This window comes from Gavia stellata, chromosome 2 (genome assembly GCF_030936135.1).
Source record: "Gavia stellata isolate bGavSte3 chromosome 2, bGavSte3.hap2, whole genome shotgun sequence".
Taxonomy (NCBI): Eukaryota; Metazoa; Chordata; class Aves; order Gaviiformes; family Gaviidae; genus Gavia; species Gavia stellata.
Genome location: NC_082595.1, coordinates 44,954,437 through 44,981,717, shown reverse-complemented (window position 1 = coordinate 44,981,717; position 27,281 = coordinate 44,954,437). Strand labels below are relative to the sequence as shown.

At 39.1% G+C, this 27,281-nt stretch overlaps 1 protein-coding gene across 2 annotated transcripts in view; it reads right to left on the bottom strand.

Annotated features, from left to right (window-relative positions):
• Nucleotides 1-27,281, bottom strand: part of SNX9 (sorting nexin 9) — a 68,015-nt gene that overhangs the window by 11,045 nt on the left and 29,689 nt on the right. The window contains exons 5-13 of one of the 2 annotated variants that reach the window (XM_059829945.1): nucleotides 15,574-15,757; nucleotides 14,687-14,840; nucleotides 13,257-13,341; nucleotides 12,304-12,429; nucleotides 11,899-12,016; nucleotides 8,988-9,118; nucleotides 7,459-7,562; nucleotides 4,746-4,849; nucleotides 1,956-2,033 (exon numbers count right to left, since the gene is read on the bottom strand). In XM_059829945.1, the coding sequence (XP_059685928.1) occupies nucleotides 1,956-2,033; nucleotides 4,746-4,849; nucleotides 7,459-7,562; nucleotides 8,988-9,118; nucleotides 11,899-12,016; nucleotides 12,304-12,429; nucleotides 13,257-13,341; nucleotides 14,687-14,840; nucleotides 15,574-15,757 (1,084 nt within the window). The remainder of the gene's footprint in view (nucleotides 1-1,955; nucleotides 2,034-4,745; nucleotides 4,850-7,458; nucleotides 7,563-8,987; nucleotides 9,119-11,898; nucleotides 12,017-12,303; nucleotides 12,430-13,256; nucleotides 13,342-14,686; nucleotides 14,841-15,573; nucleotides 15,758-27,281) is intronic. The other variant, XM_059829952.1, reaches the window with a different exon arrangement.

Here is a 27,281-nt window from a genome sequence, read left to right as displayed (position 1 = left end):
GCAATCTTCAGCAGCCTATATGCTTAAACTTCCAGAACGCAAATATTATAAAAAAAAAAATTAAGAGATTCAGCTCCCAACAGAAACTAAACTGAGTGCCTTTAAGTATGGCTGAGGGAGCCATTCATCTTTACCGATAGTACAGAAAAATCATACCCCATACTCAGCCTAGCTAGTACTTCTTCATTTGAAGGAACAGGTCCAGTGCCTTCTTTTAAATATTGAGATCAGGAAAGCCGCATCCTATCAGTTTAAATCCAGGTGCTTATGTCTCCTGTATAGAGTCTGCTTAATCCACAGACCTGTACCTGAGGCAACCATCAAATGAAATTGTACATGAACAGCAGGCAGGACAGGGGCAGCAGTGATGAAGACATTTAAAGCAATACATGCACTGCACTTATTCTCTCCTCCTGGGAACTCAAATTAAAAAGCAAAAGAATCCCACATATTATTAATTCTGAAAAAACCCACCAGCTATTAAAAAGAGCAAAATATATGGAATCAGGACAAAGGCATCAGTGGGAATGGCATTTTCCTCAGCAAGATACTAGAATGAAACCAAGTACAACTGGGCAAACAGCAAAAAGAAACATCCTTGCCTTGTTCCCAAGCATCATGGGATCTATTTTTTTAAACCATTCAAAGATGCTGGAAATCAAATTGAAGCTTTCCTTCACAAGGTTCATCTGCAATTTTGCATCCTAGCTTTAAACCATATTGTTTTCCCTTTACCCTGGCAAAAGAACGTGTGTTATAGTTCAAGCAATTTTCAGTCCTTTCTCCAGAATTCTTGCTACAGATTGTATCTGGCTAGGATTTACAGTTTTCTAACCTATGCTAAGGGTACATAACTATGCAAATCCCCTACTTGGTTCTCACATCCAAAAGTAACATTTTAAGCAATATGCTATGCTCCAATTTTAACTAAGCAGTCATCCTGTTGAACTACAGGACAAAGATGAGAACAAACGACAGGGACTATGCCGATTTCCAGTGTTTCTAGCAGCAGAGAACCCGAGTTTCAAAAGTGGTTGCGTTTTAATACATGGTTTATGTGGCAAAAAGATTTAAGAGTACAAAGCAAGGATAGATGAGTAGTCAGAGTAAGTACTGGTCAACTAAAAGTCTTAAGATGGAAAGATTTCAGGAAGCCTCTATGCTATAATGTTTAAGGTTTTAGAACAGAGCAATTTTGCTATTAAGTCTAGAAAAAAAAGAGAAAAATACATTTGACAAGAGAATCCCAGAGAAAATGGACTCAATTAGCTCCCTCTGGGATATGAGGAAATATTTTCCAGTTATCTGGAAAACATCAGCAGAACTTAACATATCAAAGCAGGATTTTAAGTTTGGCCTAAAGACTACATTTTAAGAGAACCTGGAGCAATTGATGCCCTCCTTTTCCCCTCCAACTTTCATACCTAACATGACAGGCTCGATTTTAGGGCTCTTGAAGGAGAAGGAAAGGTGAAGGAGAAGAAAAGGCTACAGTAGCCAACCCTCCAGCCCACATAATGGTATACAAAAATCTTGTAATAAGTTTTCCATCCCCATGCGGAGTTGTTGTTTCATGAAGTAAAGTCACACAATAGTTCTGTGACAGATATTTTCAAGGCTGCATTTTCTCCCCTTTCCTTTGATATCACAAAAATGCTACAGCATGTTTTGTCAGTCAGGTCTGCGACCAGAAGATACATTAGTGAGATCAAGCTAAACTCCTCCACCACCAGCATCCCACCACATGATTACACAGTGAGAGAAAACAAGATTGCAGACTAGAATACAAAAAATCCATAATACACACAGGGAAACAAGTTTTAAATATTTTTTCCAGAATCATGCTTGACATCTAAAGTCAAAGAGGCAAGCATTAAGATCTTTGGCATAAAAGGTAGAATGATATGATTAAAATATCTTTGTTAAGTAAAGTACAAATGAAACTATAGAAGTACCTTGGTATCCACTAGTGCTGAAGACCAGTGCCAGGCTCTGCAATGCTTTTCCTATTTTCTGGTATTCCTTGGGTAGTGCTAAAAGGGGGAAAAGGATGGGGAAAAAGAGGGAAACAGAAGCATAAACCCACAAGGGTAAGTGAGACTAAATCTGCAGCATTTCCAAAACTTGACAGAAGCAGATGTCAAAAACAACTAGGTTTTACCTTTTCTCTAGTGAAGCATTTACAATCACATTCTTACCCCCTCCCCTGCTACAGACATTCCAAAACTGGATAAAAGAATTGCAATCTGGATTCTTGAAAGCCACAAACAGTTCAGGAAACAGTGTGTGACTGCTACTAGAAAGAAAAAAAAAAAAAAAAAGAAAAAATCTCACTGCACTCCTAGCTCCGTCCTCCTATGCATACAGTGAGATTTTTTTTCTCCCCCTCATAAGACGACTTTATCCTCCTGGGGGTAGGGAGGGGTGGGGAAGTGCTTCAGTGATACGGAGAATAGATCTCATTAATATTTTAAGAGAGGGGATTATTATACAGACCTATAATACCTAAACTCTCCTCAAATAATGGATTTTATATTTAAAGGTACTAGAAACCAAGATAATCTAGGGATAAAGACTGATGCAAGTACCTGAATAATAAAAATGGTTTTTATAATCTATTTATTGAAAATGTATGCATAAATTACTTCCTCACAATGAATTCAATAAGCTGTGATTTATGAGTGCATTCTTTATTAACACTTTGAATACCACCAGCCCAGAGGCCTAAAAAGCAATCTGAAAAGTGAAAGCAATTTTTTATAAGCTACCTATGCTAGCAGAAACAAACTCAAGTAGATGTGCTTTTTGTTGTCAAACATTTGTATTCAGAGTGTATGCTGTCCAGGCAAATAGAACTTTTTTAGTTGCTCTAGCATCCCACACAATCTGATTTTCAAAGAGGAACCCCCTCTGTGTGGTAAAAAACAAACACAAAAAACAAAACCCCCAAACCGCATAAATTTATTGATTATCTTTGATCAAGTTCTTGCCCAGAAGTTGGACTATTTATGACAACTGGTATTTCTTATACAACAGGTACCATTCAGAGTACTAAAGTTCTGTTATCAGCCATTACCTTGTTACTGAATCCCCATTGGAAACTTCAGTGAAGAACATTTGGTTTCTTTTCACTTGCATTTAAGAAGTTTCCACTGTCAGTCATTTTAAAATATCATAGAATGGAATACACACAACTATTGCTCAGGAAGTGCCAAAAATAATTCTGTCTAGGAGTTGGGACTAGAGCTGACAGGGAATTTAAAACCTGAAAGACTACTGAAATTCTTCAGTTTTGCATGCCCCGATTTACCAGTCTCCTTTTTCTATTCAGTATGAATGTCTGGAAAGTTAAAAGTTAAAATTTTCAACACAATTACATCTGACTTACTGTGTTTACGCTAAATAATTAATAGCTGTAAGTATTAGAAGAGTCATTCCATACCTAAAGCACCGGTGTCATAAGGTTAGGGAGATTTTAGCAGTAAACAAAATACTGAATTTGTGCTGTAAGCACAAGTCACAGCCAGCCCTTACCTATGGTGGTTTTGATCACTGCTTCCGTAACTGCAAAGCAACACTATTTTTCTAGTCTTATCTGAGGGACCTTACTTCTTCCCCTGCCCTCCGCTTCCCCCTTGTTATCCTTTCCTAGTGAAGTGAGATCAGTGTCCTGTGTTAGACTATTTTTAACCAGCAGGAGGGTCAGTGATGTGTAGAAGGAAACACTCTTATTCAAAGTGCAGAAGCATAAATAATTTAAAGTTCACATCCTGCAGATACTAAGGTCTAATGTAACCGCTACCAGAAGAGACTGGGCTTCTATGCTTTCCACTCCCTCCAGTCAGCCCCAGATATTCAACTGCAGCGTTAGATTAGAAAGCAGCAAAGAGATAACTCAGGACATGTACTTACTCCCAGCTCTGGGGACAATATTTTTTTGTGGGAGTTAAGAAGAGGTGGGGGGAGAAAAAAAGGGGAAAGAAAAAAAATGGAAGAGATTTGAGAAGATTTGTGTGATACGTCTTTGGTCACCAGACACTACAGCCTGCCCTGAAGTGTTTCTTATTATGATCCTCAGCTGTAGTACCTGCTTCCTTTCAATAGCTGCCTTGTGGTGGCCACAAACACTGAACACTGCTGTGGACTAGGAAATTAGAGCCCAGGCAGAGTCATAGGGACTTGGTGTGAAGTTCTGCAACCCTAAATATCTGTGGGAAGGAAGAGACAAGATAGGAGAAAAAGAATTGGGCTAAAGATTAAGTTAGAATCAAGTTGGTTTTTCTTTTCTTTTTCTTTTTTTAAACTCATTTCATCTTTAAATCACTCCTCCTGGCATGCAAGAATCCTAAATAAGGGGTTAATAAAATGCAATAATTTATGATTTCATCAAATAGACAGGTCTACTTTGCCCATGTCACTAAAATATAGATAAATGACAAATATATGAGAACAGGTCCAACAAGGGCTTTAGCTCAATTGCTAGAATTATTTAACTTTTAATATTTTTAAACCTATGGGCAGGGACCATATATTTCTGTTACAAGAGGAAAAAACCCCAAACAAAAAACTTGCACAATTTATACTCTCAGACACTGTAAGCAGCCACAGTGCCATATAATCCTCATGATAATTTAGGATTTCCTTTAGTTTTAAGATGTGCCTTGAATTATAAACAACAAAACCACAAAAAAACCACAGAGAAAAGCATCACAGAAATGACTGCTGAGTTCAGCAGGGACACTTACGCCCTGTACACCTCTTCCAGTGCTCTTGTCCTACTGTCAGCAGCTCTTTAACTCCATCATCCATTGCTTTGGTGAACCTACCCACTGCATCACATTTCTGTTCTCTGTGGCATTTGGAAAAAGCAAAAACAAAAAGCAGTTTAACAGATGCATTACGCTAACTTTAAATGCAATATTGAAATGTTTAATAGTGTCATCTAGGTCTTAAAAAATTTTAAAAAAAAAAAAATAAAAGAAATAAATTAATTCCTTGAAATCTCTGCCATTTAACTGAAGTCAGAATTTCCCTCTTCAGATACAGGCATTTTTCATTTTATTTTTCCCCCTCTGTTAAACACATGGTACTGGACTATCATTCTTACTATAGTTAGTTACCTTCAGAAAAAAAAGGCTACTAGCTAAATATCCTCCCCAATGAGATCACATAATAACAGAACAGCAAAATCCGATTTGAGGAAAATGCATCCCTAGAGCACTTAACACAAATAGAAGGACCCCACATTGACAAGAACTGAGATGTTAGAGTAACAGAAGTAGCAAAATTCATACAACAAACAAATATAAAGAAAATAATTGTTCCAGATATTTTACTGGAAGTCTAAAATAGGTGAACAAAAATTAATATAGCAGTTCTTCTAGGGCATAACTTTGTAATATACTGACAATACCGTTGTGTTCAGTTGTGTTATAGAGAGGGAAAGAAGTGATGCTCAAAAGAGAATTCTGAATTAGTATGTGCCTTTTTACCCCTCTTCAAGCATGTTTTCATGCAGCTATCAAAGCTTTCCATTAACATAGCACTGCATAAACAGCAATGCTCTGAACTCTACAAAAGAAAACTCAACATATATTTTCTAATTTTCAATGAGCATTATTCAAACTGCCTCAGATCTTACAAATGCTCTCAGCCAAAGCCTGTATGAGACAGCTTTCACAGCAAGGCAACTCTAAGCTACTTCCCAGAACCAGGGCAGTAGCTCCAGCTGTGGCCCAACCACCTAGAGGCTCCCACCTCCCCACCGGCACCTCCTTCTTCAGCTGGAAACCCTACCCCAAGAGGTACTTGCACAGAAACAGAACCTGGGCTTTCAAAGAGGCCCTTGTTTTACTCCATTTTTTCCCCAGTAGAAAACCATCCTTTTTAATTTTCTGTACTTCATACTTCATGGTATCACAATCACAGAAAAAGTTCATGAACCAACACCATCTGATCAAAACTAGAATGACACAGGATTGCCAAGAGTACTAGCAAAATTGTTTCAGTAAAGAGCATTTTTTCATTGAAGAACCTAGGAACTATTGAACAAGCTGGTTTGTCCACTTACAGGAGTAATGGCTTTCAAGACTATGTTCATACACACTTTTTTTAACAGCACCCTGAGGCGTTCCCAGGCACTGGAACACCGTGTGGATGTCTGAGGTGTTACAGCCACCCCTGTAATGCTTGGACATAGGCCCCCAGAACCACCCAAGGCTGCCAGCCCCAGCCCAGGAGCCAGTACCCTCTGGGGAGTGTTCCCCGCAGGCTGCTTGCCTGCCCTCATCCTGTTTGGGAACAAACTGTAGCAGAATGCATGCTGGTTGTTCCCTGCCAGGGTTCTGTATGTAATACAGACTCACTCTCTCCTGCACCCTATGTACAAAATCATCCCTCTGGTTCACCCGTTCAGCTTTTATACCAGTGGGATATATAAAACACATCACTTCAGAGAAGTGGACAAATTTGAAATCCTCGTGTTCAAAGTGGGAGTGACTTAAAAACGTCCAGCTTTTTTACTAGTACAGAACTGCTACCACACAGCCATTACGTGCATCTTAATATGCACTGCATCACTTGGATAAAGCCAATGCTGGGATACCTCCAGGTGTAGGTACACTACCGCTTTGCCACTATAAACACTTCTATCTAGTTTATCCACACTTTCAGACACAAAACATTATCCAAGTTTCTATGTTCTACAACAGCAAGCCAAGCATGTCATGCACACTACATATCTTCTAAGAAAAATGCTTAAGCCTAACGGAGTGAAATAAGGGCTGCAGAATAAATCCAGTCTTTCACTCTGTGAAACCCAAAGGTCTACCAGCAAGAGAATTATACATAAAAGTGTATTATATAACATGTACATATATCAAATAAATATATCCATTTGCACTTCCAGAAGGATATCCCAAAAATGTAGTAACCCATTTAAAGTGAAATTTGATAATTTAAGTAAATTTTCATTTTTAATAGCTTTCCATGGATTTCAGATATTAGAATCATACTATATGCACATTATATGCAAGTATTTTACAGTAACATCGTTTTCCTTGATGGTCCACCTACAGTTATCCTAAGCTACTTGGTACATCTAGCACACTTTGGAACTGTTCACAATTGAAGGATTAAAGATCAAAATATACTTCCATAGCAACATAAATCAGAACTCCATAGGATCTGCCAGTACTCTCTCTCAACTAGTTTTGCATAAATCTTTTTAGGATCAGTATTCAGCCACTGAAATGAAAGAGACATCATGTAGAGTTCCACCAAGTTTTGGAGGGGTTGATATGAAAATCTCTTATTCAAACAATTTTTTAGCTCTGCCTTGATGAGTACCTCTTCAAATCCACGAATATATGTGCACACTTACTATTCTACTTTTATATTAGCTCAGTATCTGTTCTATATCCAGATGCATAGTGTCCTTGCAAAAAGAAACCACCTTACATTTCTACCATGTCCAAGTCAGGAGCTTCTGGTTCCATTGTAGAAAAGATCAGGACTCCTACAGTTTCATCTTTTTCTGCCTTCCGCTTTCCAGTTTTCCACTCCTTGAGGAAAGAGAAAGTTAAAAAAAAAAAAAAAGGACAAATTTTGACCACCACTGTTCATGCATCTTCAAGGGCATGTACTTAAGCAGTGAATGAAATGTTCAGGAGAACGCTTAACCAATAGACCACCCATAAATTAAAGCCTTTTACATGAAAGTTTCAGGGGGGCCAAGGCTTCTTAGAGTTTTCCTTCCTCCTCCTTGTGCACTTTGTTTTCTAGATTCTGGGGTAAACAGACCCTGCTTGTATATTACTGAAATACATTGTAAGAGCAATTATATTCAGCTGTCTCTGCACATGTGATAGTGCTGATATCAGAAGCTACTCAAGAAGATCATGAGACTATTATGCAATTGCCGTACTAAGTTCTTAGTGGGAACAGATAAAAAAGTTAAAAATTCCACATGTATTGCAACATCTGTTCTGTTTATATCAGTCCATAAGTTAGCTACTAAGAACTGCTGACTAGCTAGCACAATTATACAGCTCTCCACTGGCCGTGCCAATAGCACTTCACCAGGACTGCTATTTACAATGTTATTAACCCTCTACTTACAGGATCACAGAATAATTCTGGTTGGAACTAACCTCAGGAGGTTTGTAGTCCATCCTCCTGCTCAAAAATGGCCAGCTGTGACCTTAGTTCTCCGGGCTTTATCCAGTCTAGTCTTAAAAACCTCCAAGGAACATTTACTTTTTCAGCAAAATCTGTGTGTATTTAGAAGCTATGACTATTTTCAGGAGAAAGCAGCAGTTTTCCTGTTTATTTCCTCATCAGTAGATATCCAAATTAGTAACAGAGCTGGAGTTCAATCATGAAGAAACCATTACTTAATGAAAGTGAAGATATTAAAACCTCTTAAAAAAGCATAAGAAAATGCTGGGGGTGGGCAGGGCATGGGAATAAAAAAAGGGCTGGTTATATCAGGTAAGACTGCAGCATAATGCTACTACAACCCATTCCAGTGAAAACTGTTGAGGAGAGGAGTGTTTCTAAATATAATACAGGATCAGGCACAGCCTAGATCTGCTACGAAGTAGCTTCTGTTAGCAAAGCAGTACCAATCGGAGGACCCCAGAAACTAGTAAGTCCAACAGAGACAGATCAGAGCAACAGCCAAAAGAGTTAGGTATGTTCCTATTCTGCTGGAAGACACAAACTGTCCTTGAAAGACTGGCAACAAAGCTACTTTAGAGCACATCTCTGTTGGAACAGCATATAGCATTTCACATAAGCAACTTCATACCTCATTTTGATCAATCAGCTAAGTTAGTTAGTACACCCAGCAGTTTTCAGCTCATCACTACTGCCCACATAAGGGCAGACAACTAAGAAGGCTACAAAGCTGAACTCTTAGTTTAACGGGAAATGGTGGGGGGGAACAATTCCTCAACCTCAGTCTGTGCGTGAACTTTATTTCCTACCTTCTCATCTCGGAAATTGAGAAATTGCTGGAAAACTTCACTTTCTGAGACAACAGGATGGCGACACATCCTCGTCATCCAAGCTTGCAGTCTCTCCATACGCATTTTGATAAATTCTTCTTCAAAGCGCCCTGTTATACATTGAACAGTTATTGTTACATTTCTACTCTAGTACCCTTTTTTTCTTAAATTAAAACAGAATCTGTAATTCATCCGGTGAGTTATTAACCATTTAATGACTCAGAACTTACAAGAACGAAACATTATGCTGAAAAAAATCAGAAGAACCTTAAATTACAGTATATTGATTACTCACCAAGAGTACTCCTCCTTTTAAAGATAGTCAGGCAATATTAAAAAAACCATAATACCCACCCACAATTCAAATCAATTTTTTTGGGAAGAAAAAAAATTGGTAAAATTTCAGATGGAAAAATTAGGTATTCAGATGACCCAAGAGAGAAGCTAGGCCTAGGCTTGGAATGCAGACATTGTTCTGATACAGTCTAGTAAATCCTTGGTCAATGTAAGGCTCAAAAACGTTGGAGAAAAAGGAACTACTTACTTTCCAAGTTGTCATGTCCTAGCTAACAAAGCATTTGGAATTGGACTGCTCAGATACAAACTGAAGATCTAAAAAAGCAGTATCTCCCATAAATGTATCTCTATATAAGTAAATGAATGTGTTGGGAAAAAAACTCAAAAAAATCTCAATAAATCATATGTATAAACCGGTTAGAATACGTACATGTAAGACTAACCGATTTTTTTGGTAGGTAAGAGATTTTAACACAAACTATTTAAAAAGTAACCAATTTTTTTTTAAACCAGTAGTGTATCATCACTGTGTATTTACAAGAACCTTTTAGTTTTAGCACAAACTGTGTCGTCTTAAAAGAATCTTTTTCAATTAAAAAAAAGCACAGTCAGACTTCTAAAGCATACAGTGAAAAGGATGTATTTGAAAGGAATGAGAGATTCCTCCAGCACCCAGCTCTTCTAATTCCCATAGCAGTGCACATGACAAACCCTGAATGCATGTACTCTTTCAATATAATTCTACTGTATAGTTACTATGGCAGCAGCTCCACAAGGCTGAGTTTTTTTGTGATTTGTTTTGGGGTTTTGTTTTTTTTTTAATTGCAAATATGGAAACTAGCAAGACTAGCAGGTAAAGAACACTAGTGAGAAATGAAGTTTGGATATGGGTACATTTCCTGCAAATTAGCTAGAAAAAGATGTCAACTATTATGGAAGAGACATTACATAACCTGTAGTAATACCTTGTTCCACCCTTAATCTATACTGAAATCTCTGCACCATTGCTGCCAGCATAAGAAATTCAAGGCAACAGAACAGTAACATTTGGAAGTTATGTGCTGGTCATTAGGCCTATCATCACCAGCAAAATCACGATCCTAAGCAAAGTCAATCTATTTGTAAAGAGTCTTCCTTTGTCAAGACTAATAGACAGAAATACTTTTCTAGACAGTCTTCAGAAAGAAGCCTCCTAAACACAATGAAAAATAAGCACTATTTTTTCAGAGTTTCCCACAATGTTTCAAAAAAGAGCAAAAAGAGAGATACGGTTGTTGGTTTTTTTGTTTTGGTTTGTTTGGTTTGTTGGGGTTTTTTTGCATGAGACAAGTTATTCTGTCCCACAGACTCTGGAAGACTGAAGTCCCCAGGCAAGGTTTAACTCTGATGCCAAACTCTTGAGTCTTTTAAAATACAGTTACAATAAAATGTAGAGGTACCATCAGGTTTTCTGGTTTTCTTTTAGACCACACACACGTTTAAGCAAAAATACTGGTGAATTCTAAACATGAGACTAAGGGGAAGGGAGGAAGTTGCTTCCTCACTTTTCAGTTTCCTCAACATTTATCCCAGCATCTGCATCAATGCTTCGCTTTCTTCAAACACAGCAGAGCTGCTGCATTTTCAGTGATGCCCACAGCCACGTGGTTGGCGACATGCCGGCTTCTGTATGTTTGTTTTCGGCTGGTTGTCTTAAAGGCTGTAGAAAAATCTTACCAGAAAATACGCAAGTGGAAATAGGCAAAAGTAATGCATTCTCCTCCTATTGAGGTGTCCATTCTTTTCTTCACATGCACTCTAGCACACCAGTGTAGGAAGCCAGCCAGAGACTACTGAAAACGTACAGGCATTGCCATATTCAATTGCAATGACTGAACTCATGAGCATTTAAAAGGTCCAAACCCACTTTTCTTGAAGTCAGAACAAAAGACTTCCATAAGCTTCAGAGAGTTTGGTCAAGCTGAAGTGACATCAAACCAGAGCAGAATGTTATACAAATGAAAGATACTTTCTAAATCAAGTGTGAAACTGAGCAACAGGAGAAACAGCTTCAACATTTTACTTGTGAACAAAAAAAAAAAATAGTTTGTCAGGGGATGCTCCCTTTCCTCTGGGAGCTTTGCTTCAAAGCTCCCACAACATAACACATTTACAATCAAATGCAAAAAAACCCAACCACCACTACCCACCCCCCCCACCGAGAAACAAAAAAACCCCCTCAAAAAACATTTCTCCAGACAATCAGCAAATATGGAACGTAAGTAGTTATCTCTTCTCTCCAATAATAAATATTCTCTTCTGTAGTAACTAGGGATTTGTCTGTTTGTTTGTTTTTAGTATTTTTTTTTTTTTTTTTTTTAAATCACTGGACTAGATAAGTAAACCTGAGTTCTGAAATGATGCTCTTAGTGCTGATATTTTACTATCAATAGGCCATCACAACTCCTAAGTTTTTAATGGTGAAAGGTTGGGATTTTTTTGATACCTTCTTTAAAAATAATAGGAAAAAACAAACAGTAAGAAATAACTGAACCTTGTAAAAAAGTGATCTCCTTATTTCCCATCCCATGAATTCATAACTGGGAATAATTACCTGTTACTTGCTTGTCTGGAAGAGATGGGATTGGAATGGCTAATCCAAATTTAACCAGGAGACGCTCATACAACCAGTCAAAGTGCTTGTATCTGTGGTTGACAGACCGATTAGTGTTCTGTAAGAGAAACACAACTCTGAATTTTGACAGGCATCTACAGATGGTGACATGAAACAAGTGTGACCAGAATAGTAAATATGTGGAATGTAAATAAAATTTATGATTTAGAGCCTTGAATCTGTAATTACAGAAGAACTTGAAATGCTAGAACAAAGTAACTCTTAAAAGCGTGACAACTACCAATTACTCTTACAACCCTGTTACCAAATCACACAAACGTTTTATTTGTATGTACAAATGACCCATATTTGCAAGAGAGAAGATCCCATTTCAGATACACTTACAGTGCAGGTCAGCTGATATTCAATGTAGCTCTTGAGACCATACATTTTAGAACCTTTTTTGGGATCTGCCACCACACAGTCAAATGTAGAGGTAGGATAAACCCACATTGGGCCATAATCACCGATCTGTAAGAAATTGCAAATATTATCTTTAAATACATCCTGTTGTATCAGCTGCAGACAAGGAGACAAATACCTTCTCTCTCTCCACTTGGAAGTTTCCACTGATTTCAGCGAGAGCTTGATAGTCAGGAAATAGAGGGGTTTCTCGCAGCCAGAGATGATCGACCGCAGTTGTGTTTATCTTATTCTGCATTTTACAATTATTCCCAAATAGCAAAGGAGTAGTGAATTCTAGGGATTGCTACTTACTAGAACAGCATATCTATAGAAGAGTTTGTTTTTTAGATCAGAAGATGACCTGACCATCATGACTGAATATTGAAAACCTTTATGAATGTAGCGCCTATGTATTAGATAGCTATCTAGATAACTAATAGACAGTGGAATGCATTTGGTCTGCCTCCTAATCCCCAAAAGGCTAATCTCCACAGGTAATACAGATCCAGCATGAGAAAAAAAAAATAAGTACTGAAAAAAATAATAATTAAAAATAATAATAGATCAGCACACTTAGAAAGGAGGAGTTAAGACTTGACTCTGAAAAATCCCTCGATGATATATGACTCTGGAATGTAGTTTACCACAACTGTAAAATACTTAAATGGTACACAGTTTTATTATGACAGTTCTATTTCTAATTATATGTTCAATATCAGTTTCGTCTGATCCAAACATATATAGCAACCCTGAGGCTAAAAGATAAGCTGGGGATAAAGGGAAGGGTGGGAACAACTAAACCACAAAAAAAAAAACCAAAACAAAACAAAAAAACCCCAACCCCAAAACAAACCACACCACCCACAAAAACTACACACAGGTCCCCAACTTACAATTATGGGAATTTTCTCTTTGGGTTTTGCTAGCTGCTTTGCCAACAGATACTGTTCCATCCCAGGTTTTGCAAATCCAGGAAATCTAACAATAAAACAAAGTGGTAAGTTTATTCTGTATTTTTCCTTCCTTTGATATATGCAGAATTACCTGTCACTACAGGAAAAAGCCTTAGTATTTCTCAAGTATAGAAAAGAATTGATGTGGATTGCCTTGAAAAAGGCAACATAACAGGAGGACACAAAGTAACATCTGCCACGCCACTGCAGCCCGCTTTCTCTGGAAATACACACATACACACACCCTCATGCATGCCATCCTGCCATCTCAGATGATGAGAATTCAATCATCTGAAAGAATGATGAACTGCAGATTTATCACGTGCTTCTAAACATGAGTTATGTTAAACAATTTATCCACTAATTAGAAAGAAAACGATACAAAAAAAAAAATCACTGTAATGTCCTTAAAAAGTCTGTATAAGGGGTCTTACAAAAAGCAAATGGTGGTTCTCTTTCTAATTAGGAAGATACTTAGCCCTTCAAGTACTGCCAACCTACTTCCTGCTTGCAAAAACACAAGGAGTAAAGTAGGGCTTACTTCACAGACAAATAATGCTCTTAAATAAGGTATGTTTATGCTGGTTATACTAAATCGGTTTGCAACAAGTAGATGCCAGAATGATGCAAAGGTACTGTTGCAAAACTGGACAAAACCTCCGCTGACAGACAAAAATCAACTGCCTCTGCATGACTAGTTGTTAATTTTAGTTACCTACCCAAGGAGACCATTAGTCTACAATCCTTTTCCACTCTGCTTTCATCGACTTAAAGACTACCACACAGTAGGTTCTCAGAGTAACAATGGTTTTAGAATAAACAAACGCTAAGTTGTAACATGAGATAATGCTAGTATAACCCTGACAAAGTTTCATATAAGATTTTTATCTGAAAATCAAGCATTCTGTGGCTCAAGAATCAACCTGGGTGATGCACAGGAGAGCAGAACTTTTCCCCACTCCTAGCAACTCAAATTGCTCACTAACTCTAGGCCAGCATGTCTGATCAGTCTCGCTGTACGGACAAGCCATCAATCACCTTTCATATACACTAAGCACACGTAGTGTTAAAGACAGTTAAATTTTAAAGACCAGTAGGTCCAGAAGTTCAGACCCTGCAAAAGTGTCATTTGCCTGTATAACACTTCCACAAATTATACAGCTTTGTCATGTACTTTCAGGCTTTCATGGATCTGTGTTCTCTGATCACACAGGGAGAATGCTGAGCTACAAATCCACCTGCACTTTTACCCCAAAACTGTAATATTTACATTGCACATTTCAAGAAGGTTGAATGGTCACATATTTACACATCTTGACAAATTCCAATTCTCTTCAATATATACACATTTGCCCCACATTTTCCATTACTTGTTAAGTGGTAACTTCATAGCAGCTGCACGAGAATTTCCACGCTGGACCCCCCCAGCCTCTGATGCCTCAGTTTCCTTGTAACCAAGGTAAGATGGTGAAGTTGATTTTGGGTCATCCCAGTCATCATCCCAATCATCGTCATCAGCAGCTGCTGAAGTACAGGAGGGGGCAGGGGGGTAGAGAAAGGAGAAAGTTAAATATTTTCTCTTTAAAAGCAGAAGCAGCTACCTCAGCACTCATACACAAATAATCAAAAAGGCAAACACATTAAGAGCTAGTTCAGTCTTGTATTTTATGATTCTTTCCCAGTTACCACCATCCCCACCAAATACAACCTGCAAAACAGTACACTAGAAATTCATTAAGGGAAAGGGCGGGGGCGGGGGGGGGGGGGGAAGCAAAGAAAAAAGGAAGACAACATGCTGGTATGTTAAGATTAATTCAATAGTGTTCCATATTCATAGACTCCACGTTGGCATTCCTCAGTTACGAGTCCTCCTCTTAATTTAGGCCTTTACTATAAAAAGGTAGAGAAGCCTTCTGAAAGGCTAGCCACTTCCTAAAATTAAGTATTTAAGAGACTACTTCTTCACAGGCCTGAGGGCACAAATTCAAGGGTATTTAAGTTCCAGTTATGCAAGCTGAACAACATGCCTAAGAATGTATCATGTAAGCACAAGACTTTGGCTTGCCAGATTTCCATACAAGTTTGAGGCGTCTGTTACTGTAGATCTGATTTTTTTTTTTAAATTTTATTTAAAAAACACAATTATTTTAGTGTCCAGTCTACCCACGTGGCCATGTGCTACTAGGAAGCTGGTTTTGTTTTGTTTTTAAATAAGCTATGTTCTATAGTTACGAAAGATTAAGCAATTCTAGCACACCTGGTCCTTGATATGCCTGTGGATGACCAAATGCTGCTGCTGTCTCCCAGTTATTTGAAGCACTGTTTCTCTGGCCAGCTGCACTTTCAGGTTTCGTTGCCCAGCTGTCAACAGCATTTCCATTATCCCAGTTCCCAGACTTCCCAACGTTCCAGCTGGACCAAGGATCACTGGCATTGTTTGCCTATGTTGTATAAAGACAAAAGTAAAGAAGAAATTGCTGAAGAAATGACCAACGGCCATGTAGTTTCTTCTTGAAGTCTTTGATCTCCTGCTGATAGGCTATGAGTTTGCATTCAGCACTTTACTCATTCGATTTAGGAGCAGCTGCCAAATCTTATGTTCCCAGCTACACAGCTCTTAAATGTAGTAAGCATCTGGAGGAACTGATCAGCTTTCCAGCAATGTGACACCAAAACATACTAATAAGAGTGTTACATCTCCTAAGGGAAATTAAACTATTTGTTCCAACAGTGTTAGGAAACACTCTTAACCCATGGTAAGTATTCTACACCAACACCGTAAGTATGGTGCATGTGAACTATTAATTACATAAAGCCATGGACTAATTAGCACATTTAAAACAGAAACTCAAAAGTCAAGGATTAGGTTTTTTCAAATGCTTATTTTACCAAACTCAGATTAGTTGCTTTACAAAAAGCCAATCAAATTTTTCCACCCACACCATCACTATTGGTGTGACAGTTAGAGCCAGCAACCTGCTCAGCTTTCCTGTCAGAGCTTAACTCGTTCACAGCGAAGATGAGGGAAGGAAACAAACATCTGCTAGGGAACATTCTGGCGTCTCCCTGTAGACCTACTCTCTCAGCATAAGTTTCTGGTGAAAGTAATCACATACCTTTATGCTGATGCTGTTGTGGAGGTGGAAACCTCAGTGAAAGAGTGTAAAGCAGACATCTCTTACCTAGTGCATCAATTTGTCAAGTTCATCTGTCACTAAGTTGGATTAATAGCTTAGCATCCTGTTCAGCTCCTTGATTTTAAGGCTACACTTTGAGAAAGCATTGACTAGTTAAGTACAGTCTACTCCAGACACTTAGTGCAGAGACTAGCTGGCAGAAAGAAAAAAAACTCACACAAATCAAAACCCACACACCCAAAGAGTAGGAGGAAGGAGGAGAAGAGGAAGGAAAGCAAACAAAGCTTGTCTTGTTCAGCAGAGGGAGAAACTGAGTTTTGTAAAAGGAAGTCTCAAAACCTACAGAAGCCAGTGCATTATTTTTATCATGAAGCAGCATATCAAAGGGAAGCCTAATATAAATTAATTGCTATTAGACTATAACATTTACATTAAACTTAGAGCATTTGCCAGTACAGAAAATGTAATAAAACTCCCACTAAAAGCCAAATTATCCTCTGCAAAACTGTTGAACACGTTTGTTTCTTACACACAAAAAAGCTACAACTACTCCACACTCCATTTTTCTTCACTAAAATTCTCTCCTCTCATTTCAGCTTTGAGATACTTAGGAATGAGAGCTCTCACTTTAGTTTTACCTAAAATGAAGTCATCTGACAGATTTCACAGACACTATCAAACCTTTAAGGCTTGAAAATACTTTGGACCTATACTATTGATATCATATAACACCTGTTCTTTAGGTACAGAATCCCCAGGATCTGGATATTAAGACCAAGCTGCCAAACTAAGGGGAAATCACCATTCAGAAGAATTGCTAGAATCAGTGGGTCTCTAGGAACTGATGGAGTGAGAGAGATTATGTGGACATCTTCTATATTGATAGTTTGGGGAGGTTTTTTTGAGGATGAAACTGATACAAGAACACTACTTCCTAAGGGAGCAATATCATTGAGGTCTACCTAATTCTTGGATAGCTGATACACAACTTACAATTACAAAGAAGTTGCTGGTAGCTTATGAGGTACCAGCCTGCTCTTCCTATGATGTTCACCTGATAAGAGTTTACGTAAAAAGAAAAAAAAAAACATATATGCCATCAGTCAGAGTTTATCATCTTTGCTAAAGGAAAACACATATGCTGGGGCCCAACCACATGGGAAAGCATGCCTGCTCCTAACATAACTCAGAGCACCTAAAAAAGAATAGTTTGCATAATATTCATTTGCATATACTTCTGCAATATATGTTGTGCTGATCACTAGCAAATGAAAGCTCAGAAGTAGGATGATTACCAAAAGGCTGAGTAAAGTTTTCCTCTTCTCTGTAGTTTATGTGAAATCTGGTACATGAGTGGGTGGAAAAGAAACCTTAAAATCTGCTGCAAAACAAGGGGGAGGCAATAATGTTAACAATGGATGCACTACTAAAGAATGACTGTCAAGAGCTATCGTCACCAAACTTGCAGACAGTTGCTGATATACACTAAATGCTGTCCAGCAAGGGGAAATGGATTACTTAAACTGCCCTTTCAGATGTTTTATATCTATGTACCTATAGGAATCACTCTTCAGATCAGAAAATTTTACTTCTGAAGTGTTCAGGAAAGCTCTGGGGTAAGCTCTTGCCCCCAGGGGTATGGCCCACAGACTGTAAAAGGGGTGGGATATGCTATTTCCACTCAGCTTCTTTCAGCCAAAGGGTCCACATTTCTTTCCGAGGCACTGGGGAAGAGAGTAAGAGATCAGATAGGAATGTATATTTAGCCAACACCGCTCAAAGAACATTTACAGGTCTCCTTTCATCTTTCTTCAAATGTTTGCCCACATCCACACACACTGTGAACACTTACAAGTAGTAGCCAGAAATCAGTAAACATGGAGGAGGCTTCAGGAATCAGACCTGCCATCCTCAAGGTCCCATAGCACCGTGAAGGACCAAGTAAAGACACAGCATTTATTAAGAGGGTAATCTCAGGTCCACTCAGCAGTTTGGTGGATCTCAGCAGCTGAGAAATTCCATGAGAAACCATTTGTGTGGCTTAGCTCTGGTTGAATAAACCCTCATTAAGCCAACAAGTATTTTGTAAGTGATTAAATTACATGTTTAACACCTTTAGTTTTCCATAACTGACATTGATAATCCTCTGATCTCTCCTTAGCCAGCACAAAAAGGATGAAGAGTCCTTGCAAGAAGCTGTTATTTAGTCAATATAACTTGATACAGCACACCTAACATCCAAGCATACAAGCAATCTCAAATGCAAACGCACAGAAATAAATGCCACACCACACATAATTATGAAACTAATCAACCTTCAAATGAAACATTGCATCTTTTTTCTCCTCAAGGTAATATCAAACAAGTACACTGAGATTTACAAGGATAACTCCTTAAAGGCAGCTGATTTTCCCTTTTGTAGACTATTATGGGATTACTTGCTCCTACTGCTCTAGGAGAAAAAGACAAAAAGGCTATTTGGAGAACAGACGGAGGGAACACAGTACTAAATATTTTAAGAGTCTTCCATTAAGGGCAGATTCAGGTGTACTATAGAAACAGATCATTACTGGTGGGGGGCTGGGGGTGGGGGGGAATCTAGTATGTTTTTAAAAATCTAATTATAGTCGAATGAGAAAAAAATCCACAACAGGAAAATCCTCAGTTTGGGGGTGGAATGTCAGTATCTTCACCAAATGAATCATTAATTAAATATGAAGAAGTGACATCTTTGCTATTTTCCAGAGAATCCAAAGTTAAAGACAATAAAGCTAAGTCACTGAGGCGTCTCTCTGCCTTGGCAAAAAAAAAGAATAATCTTTTTTTGTCCTCTTGGCCAACTAAGTTGTTCCTTCCTCATATTAATCGATGCTCCTGATGGACAAATAGATCCATTCTACTCCTGAGGGACAAAAGCCAAACCAAACATGATGTTCAGATGCTAAAACTAAGTTGAGTACCTAAAAAGATCTAGATAACTGTGTCATCAAAAAAGACGATCTCCAACTGTAAGAAATACACCTTGAAACCTACTCAGAGACAGATACCATGTTGAAGCAGTGAGTAGAGAAAGTAAGTCTGATCAGATGAAGGGAAGTCCAGGACAGCCAAAGCTGCAATGAGAAGTGTTACGCTCTTGAAGAGGGGGTTGAGAAGATACAGACAGCACAGAGAAATGGCAGAAAAATACAAGAGTCATGGTGGCTCAAGCTGAATACCTCACAGGAATGAATATACCTCTCCAGTTTTATAGCTGCTTTAGTTACCCTCATGGAGACAAAGCCTGGGGCATACTCAGACATTAGACTACACTGAAGTTCTTTGGATAACAGCCTCTGAATAGGTGCATTAAAAAAAGTAATTGAATATAGACAGTCACCCTAAAAATCAAGCTTTTTTCCTCCAGGAAGAAATGTGAAGGGCTAAAAGCCTACTCTGCAGCAATCACAGAACTGCATTTGCTGTGCAGTATTTATCATAGAGCAAGTGTGCACATTAGCAGATACTGAAGTAGCTGACATGGCCATGATATTTTATGCCCAAGCTTTCTTCCTCGTAAATCATTACCTTAGCATTGTGGTCCTGGGCACTTGTTTCACTCCTGAATCAGAATCACAGAATGATAGGGGTTGGAAGGGACCTCTGGAGATCACCTAGTCCAACCCCCCCACCAGAGCAGGTTCACCTAAAGCAGGTTGCACAGGAATGCGTGCACGCAAGTTTTGAGTATCGCCAGAGAAGGAGACTCCACAACCTTGCTGGGCAGCGTGTTCCAGTGCTCTACCACCCTCAAAGTAAAGAAGTTCCTCCTCCTGTTTAGATGGAACTTCCTATGACCAAGTTTGTGCCCGTTACCTCTTGTCCTGTCACTGGGCACCACTGAAAAAAAAAAAAATAAATCACAGAATCGCAGAATCCCTAAGGTTGGAAAAGACCTGTAAGATCATCAAGTCCAACCATCAACCAAAAAAACACTACCATGCCCATTAAACCATGTCCCACAATGCCACGTCCACACGTTCCTTGAATACCACCAGTGATGGTAACTCCACCACTTCCCTGGGCAGTTTATTCCAGTGTCTCACCACTCTCTCAGTAAAGAAATTTTTCCTAATATCCAGTCTGAACCTCCCCTGGCGCAACTTGAGGCCATTTCCTCTTGTCCTGTCTCTAGTCACTTGGGAGAAGAGACCAGCACCCACCTCTCTGCAACCCCCTTTCAGGTAACTGTAGAGAGCAATGAGGTCTCCCCTCAGCCTCCTCTTGACCAGACTGAACAACCCCCGTTCCCTCAGCTGCTCCTCATAAGACTTGTGCTCCAGACCCCTCACCAGCTTCGTCGCCCTTCTCTGGACATGCTCCAGCACCTCAATGTCTTTCTTGTAGTGAGGGGCCCAAAACTGAACACAGGATTCGAGGTGCAGAAGAGACTGGCCCCATCCTCCTGGCACCCACCCCTTCAGTATTTATAAGCATTAATAAGATCCCCCCTCAGTCTTCTCTTCTCCAGACTAAAAAGACCCAAGTCCCTCAGCCTTTCCTCATAAGAAAGATGTTCCAGCCCCCTAACCATCTTTGTAGCCCTTTGCTGTACCCTCTCCAGCAACTCCCTGTCCTTCTTGAACCGGGGAGCCCAGAACTGGACACAGGAAGGCCCTCTTTTCTATTGTACAACTTAAACATGTTTTCTCCTTAAAGAAATCATTTAGGAAAAGCAAGAGTGGAGATGGGCTAGGCTTTAAGCAATAATCAGCCTTACAGACTCAGATACTAGAATGCTCCTGTGGATAAATACATGAAAGCAACAGGAGAGAGGACCTCCAGAAGCAGCTGACAAGGAGGCAGTAGCATTGCTGTCCAAGGGACCCATTTGTTCCTCAGCTGCTCCTGTCATCTCACTTCTGTCCAGAGCAAAACCATCATTCGGCACCTCCACTCCCAGCCCCACTGCCCCCTTCATAAAGTAGTGCCTGCAAAGGAGCTGGGCTTTGCCTTCTCACAAACCACATATAGCCAAGGCACACCCACTGGACACTCCTTGCTTTCAGCAGGAAAAAACCAAACAGCCAATGGAAGAACTGAGTTACTACCATGAAGAGCACAGCAGTTATTTCTTTGTTCTTCTCCCACTTCCAATCCCATTTCCTTACCTGTGAGGTTATTCACAGCCAAAGTGGACTAGAGGCTGCATTGCTTCTGCACAGGGCAAGCACAGGATTTCCATCTATTAACTCCTGATTCAGCTCAAAAAAAAGCCATGTTTGAAGTACAGAATGATCTTTTAGAAAGATACATAATTTAGACTTGAGCAAAGAATACTTAGTGATGGGATGAGGGGAGGGAAAACACACATATATTGTCACCCTCACTGCTTAAGGGAAATTACTTTTTTAATTAAAGTTTGCTTAGTTTCAACTTCCAGTCACTAAAAATCCTATAGACATTTATTCAATTGAGCTCTCTCAGGCTTCTGTTTTTGTTACCCACACCTGCACATGTAGATGGCAATCAAGTCACCTCTTTATATCCTTGTCTTCTTTTGAGCTGATTTCAATCCCTAATGGCTTCTTCTTGAAACACAGATGAGAAATTTCAGACCGTTTTCCAAGCAGCAGTCACAGCAATGCCAGAAACGGAAGAAAGACTCCCTGTTCATCTCTGCTGCTCTCTAGACATCCCAGGATCAGATTAAACAAGGCTTTATCCTCCCTTTTTGGGAAAAGCACTTTGTATTTTTGTCTGAGAACAGGGGACAGGGGTTTCACTTGTTGCCTTTTTTTTTTTTTGAGGACTTGTTGAAGAGTATTACTGGCTAAGGCTTTTCAGCTTACCACTTTCAGTGGCAAATGCCAATGATTCCACCTTAAAAGAAGTGCTCAGTGAACAACAAACAAAAAAAAAAAATCAGAAAGGAAACTATATACTGCAGTAAGCCCCCTGCTGTGGTGAAGGAGATCATGCAACACATGCATGCCACTGCAAGTGTGCAAGCAAGTAGAAACACTCATAGGAGAGCTGACAAGATTATCACCATTAGCAAGTTAAAATATTCTTTACATAGTCAATGCCAAACTATGAGACCACAAGGCTACCTCACAAAACAAGAAGTCAAATGAAAACAAAGCTACGAGAAAAAAAGCATGCAATTGTGGACAACTGATTATTTCAATAGTCAGATTTTGCCTAAGGGTATGGGTACAGACCATAGGTGAGGAGTGATCACAGTAATACAGTTTAACAACTTGCTGCCTGAGCCTTTGGGTTCCACTGGGACACCCACAAAAAAAGGCTCAAGACAGTTCCATAATTGGAATTGGGACAATCACTATCATATGTTGGACAGTTATTTTTTAATACGTGAATGTGATTCACTTCAAAGCAGGCAAGCCACTGTTTCCATTACTATATGGGAGTCGCTGCCTGGTACTTTGGTTAAACAAGAATTGATCACAAATTCCTGTTACCGGTCTGAATGCAATATTGTGTTTGAGATGGGGGGGCGGGGTAAAAAAAGAGTTGCTTTCAAATTACACATAGCAATGGAGGATGTTACAGTGTCATTATCTGTAACAGGAACTAGAATTAACTAATCATGAAAGCCAAACTAACATAAAACACTGAGGTGTTTTTTTTTTTTTTAAATTTTTTACTTCTGAACAGTTCTAACACACCAGTTTTGCGTGTACTTCTTTTTCGATATTTTGCGCTATGCCCTTCTAGACATAATTTATGCATACACAGAGGCAACTTTACACTTACAAACATATACATTTATGCAGAGTTAAGGTTTATTAGTCAAGGAAGCAATAATTTCCAAAATCCATAAACAATTGTAATTGTAACTGCCATGGTGAAGCTACCTGTGTATTTCATAAGATAATTTAGCATACTGGTTTAACAAGACAAACTGGACTCAACCAAACATGAGTGAGTCACATTTCCCATGACAATACTTCTACTTTACTGCACACACAGCAATGTCAGAGAATGGAAATGCTGTTACAGGAATGCAGTAACACGCATGTCAAAATTTCCACAGAAGTAGAACAGTGCACTCTTAATAAGAGCACTATATTTATTTTCTTCAATCTTAGCATTTGTTGATGCTCATAGCAGTTCGGGGCGGGGGAGGGGGTATGGTATGCAAATTTAGCAATGACAATTTGCCTTTCCAGCACTAAGTTGCAAAAAGTGGAAAAGATACGAAGTAAAGCTCTAGGAATGGCTTCTTTAGTGTCCTCCTTACTTACGTTCAACAACTTATGTCTACACACCAGGTAACTTAAGAGTTGCCTCAGCTCCTGCACACCAAACTAGGTGTTTTCACTACTATTTATTCATCCTGTCTCTACAGAAGTCCCACAGTTTTCTGAAGGGAAAGGGTTTTCTACAGATAAGACAGTCCATATCTTTTCATATCCTTCAACAACTGTGTAGCAGCTTATCTTTCTTCCTCTGAGAGAGAAACTATCCCTAGTGATTTCACAATACAAACATGAGAGGTTTCTGTTAGTTGCTTCCTGTACCTACTTACGGGCCCTTGCTGCTCTGCCCAGAACATAACTGAAGACATGAAAAACACGTGGACTCACTGAGGTCATACTGGAATTAACTGACAAATCTGCAACTCACAAAAATCCGAATTCTCAGGATACTTCTTTTGTCCAGAACTAAGAAGAGCTGTACAGTCATCATACAGAAGTAGACTTGGCAGTGATTAGAGAATCAGCGTCAAGAAAAGGGAACAAACTCCTCTACAAATGCAACTTACGGTTAGCTACCAGAACTATTTTTATATCTTAAATACTGTGAAGCCACATCTACAGCTCTTACACCCACATAGCTGGTGGTCCACTTCCACCCTGAAACAGACAGGCAGTAGTCCTCTTCAATTTCATTTATACATTTTTAATACTAGTTTTCTATTCTGCAGAGAGGGGAGGAAAAAAAAAAGGCTAGACTTTAAGCTCTCGAGGGAAGGGAGGAGAAACCATACAGACTAAAATATATAGTATACTAAATTTATAGCATTTCTATCCTACATTCAAACATGCATGTTACACAGGCTGTAAATAGCTGGACTACTTTACAGCTAATTGTACATACAGTTTGTTTACAGACCACTAATGAGACTACTGTACTGATAAAAAGGTTTAGCTTCTTAATAAGGAGAACCAGTTTGGGCCAATATGGTTGTAATTTAGATCTACTTTAGATGAAATCTAACGAACTCAGATAAACATTATTGTTAAAATTGAAAGATTATATTTGTTCACAACTTTTAAATCATTTTAAGTTAGATGAATGAAAAACCACCACAAGTTGTGGTTTAGAATGGAGACGGTGATCGTCATTGTTAAAACAGCAGTTTCTGAACCTGGAACACGTGCAAAATAAATGCAAGTACATCTGTAACTTGAGAAGCACTAGTCTTGATCACCAAAAATCCCACCATCACCACACCCACAAAACAGTTGGAGGAGACCACTCAGAATGAATTTTATGTTAATGCTTGTATTTCACACATACTTTAATTATGAAGGCTCCAAATGCCACCAAGCTAACAACCTCTTAGTCAACTGCAATGAGAAACACTATTTAAAAGTGTGAAACAGGACATCCATTGTTGCTACAGCCTCTGGAAGCAACTCAGCATCAAAAGACATACTACAAGAGAAAAATATACCACTCATTTTTTATCAGAAATTAGAAATTTCGTGTTTCAGTGTCTTTCAAGATGTTTATTTGGTTTAACCTGCCATAATTTTTATTCATTTCAGTGCCATTATTGCCAGTGTTATTCTAATACCAGAAGAGTTTAGAGGTAACTTACTGTCTCGTATATACACAATTCTAAGAAATAGAAAAAACGTAAGTGCTGATATACTTACTCACTGGTTGTTCCAAATGACAGTTTAAAATTAGCAACCTGTATTGCTGCTCAGAGGAACAGTGGATTGACAGAGAGGAAAGATTTCTCATTCCCTTTGCTTCCTCTGTCCAATGGCCACAGGTCAAAACAGCATGAGACCCATACAAAAGCCATGCAACAGCCTCCAATCTTTGGCAACTAAGGGTTACTTAGATTGTATTTTGTTGAATAATTTTAAAGGCTTTTCAGATGTTAAACCACAAATGTTATGGGCAGATGTAACATTAAAATTCTCCTATCTGCTTTTCTTATTCTGAGTGTAAAAATAGTCGCCTTGAGTAATTTTTTTCCCCTTGTTTGTGTGTAATTAGCTTCATTGCTTCCTCTGATTGCTTTTATCTCCCCAGTACCTTCTACAGGTAGCTCTTTAAAAAAGCAGTTGCAAGCTTTACCAAGGCAGCTATTGCTGGGACACCACTGATGTAAGGAATGAGTTGGGGAAGAATGAACTGCCAAGGGTCGTGCGGAATTCTTCTCTTCCCCTTAGGAAGTACCTCTGTGGCCCTTTTCTACTGTCACTTTACATCTGTGGCAAACCCAGGTAAGGTACAACACCAAAGTGTTGCTGTGGTCATTGTATCTTTCTCAGTGAAGAAAAGGAAGTAAGAGCAGCTGCTTTTAGTTATTGCTTATTAGTTACTTTTCAGGAGATTATTTACTGAACAGCAACAAAAAGCCTTCTTAGAAAAGGACAGACAGGGAGTAGGGCAGTGTTTGAGCTGATGATGTTTTCTAAACGCCAGAAAGTTACAGATTCCAGAGTAGGAAACCAAAAGCCTCTTGTTTGCTTGGAAAGCAAAAAGGGATGGGTGTAGTCAGAGGGAGGGAGTAAGTTTTATTTTGAGAGAGAGATATGCATGCATAGAAACTGATTTGGGAAAACTGTAATGATTTAGGGTTTTATATTAGATGTAGCACTGCTACTTAAGAAAAGCAGTCATCCCCCCAGACCTATCAGGGCATATGAAGATAAGCCAGCAAAAATATAATGTATAAAGCTAAAAAATAAATTTGTTGGATTTTTTTTTTAAGCCCTGTCAGAAGCACATTGCCATTTGAGATCTATTTCTAAAGTGATAGGCTAACCACTTCAGAACTTTGTAACATTTTTTGTCTTAGTTTTATTTTTAAAGTTTGCATTCAAATATAACTGGTTGTACTGGTTTTGGCTGGGATAGAGTTAATTTCCTTTAAAGTACCTAGTATGGTGCTATGTTTTGGATTTGTGACCAAAACAGTGTTGATAACACAGGGGTGTTTTAATTATTGCTGAACAGTGCTTGCACAGTGTCAAGGCCTTCTCTGTTTCTCACTCTGCACCACCAGCGAGTAGGCTGGGGGTGCACAAGAGGCTGGGAGGGGACACAGCTGGCAGCCGACCCCAGCTGACCAAAGGGATATTCCCTAACATATGACATCATGTTCAGCAATAAGTGCTGTGGGGAAGAAGGACGAAGGGGAGATGTTTGGAGCCATGGTGTTTGTCTTCCCAAGTAACTGTTAAGCGTGATGGAGCCCTCCCTGCTTTCCTGGGGACAGCTAAACACCAACCTGTCAATGGGAAGTTGTGAATGAATCCCTTATTCTGCTTTGCTTGCGTGCATAGCTTTTGCTTTACCTATTAAACTGTCTTTATCCCAACCCATGAGTTCCCACACTTTCACCCTTCTGATCGTCTCCTCCATCCCACTGGGGGGGAGTGAGTGAGCAGCTGGGTGGGGCTGAGCTGCCAACAAGGGTTAAACCACAACACTGTGGTTTAACTGGTCTCTTAAAGACAACTAAAAAACCCCACACTCACACATTTCAACTCAGCCAGATCTATTATTTTTAATAAGGCTTGGTACTAAAAGACTATGCAACGACCTGTTTTTTTACTTACTTTTAGGAGAATGG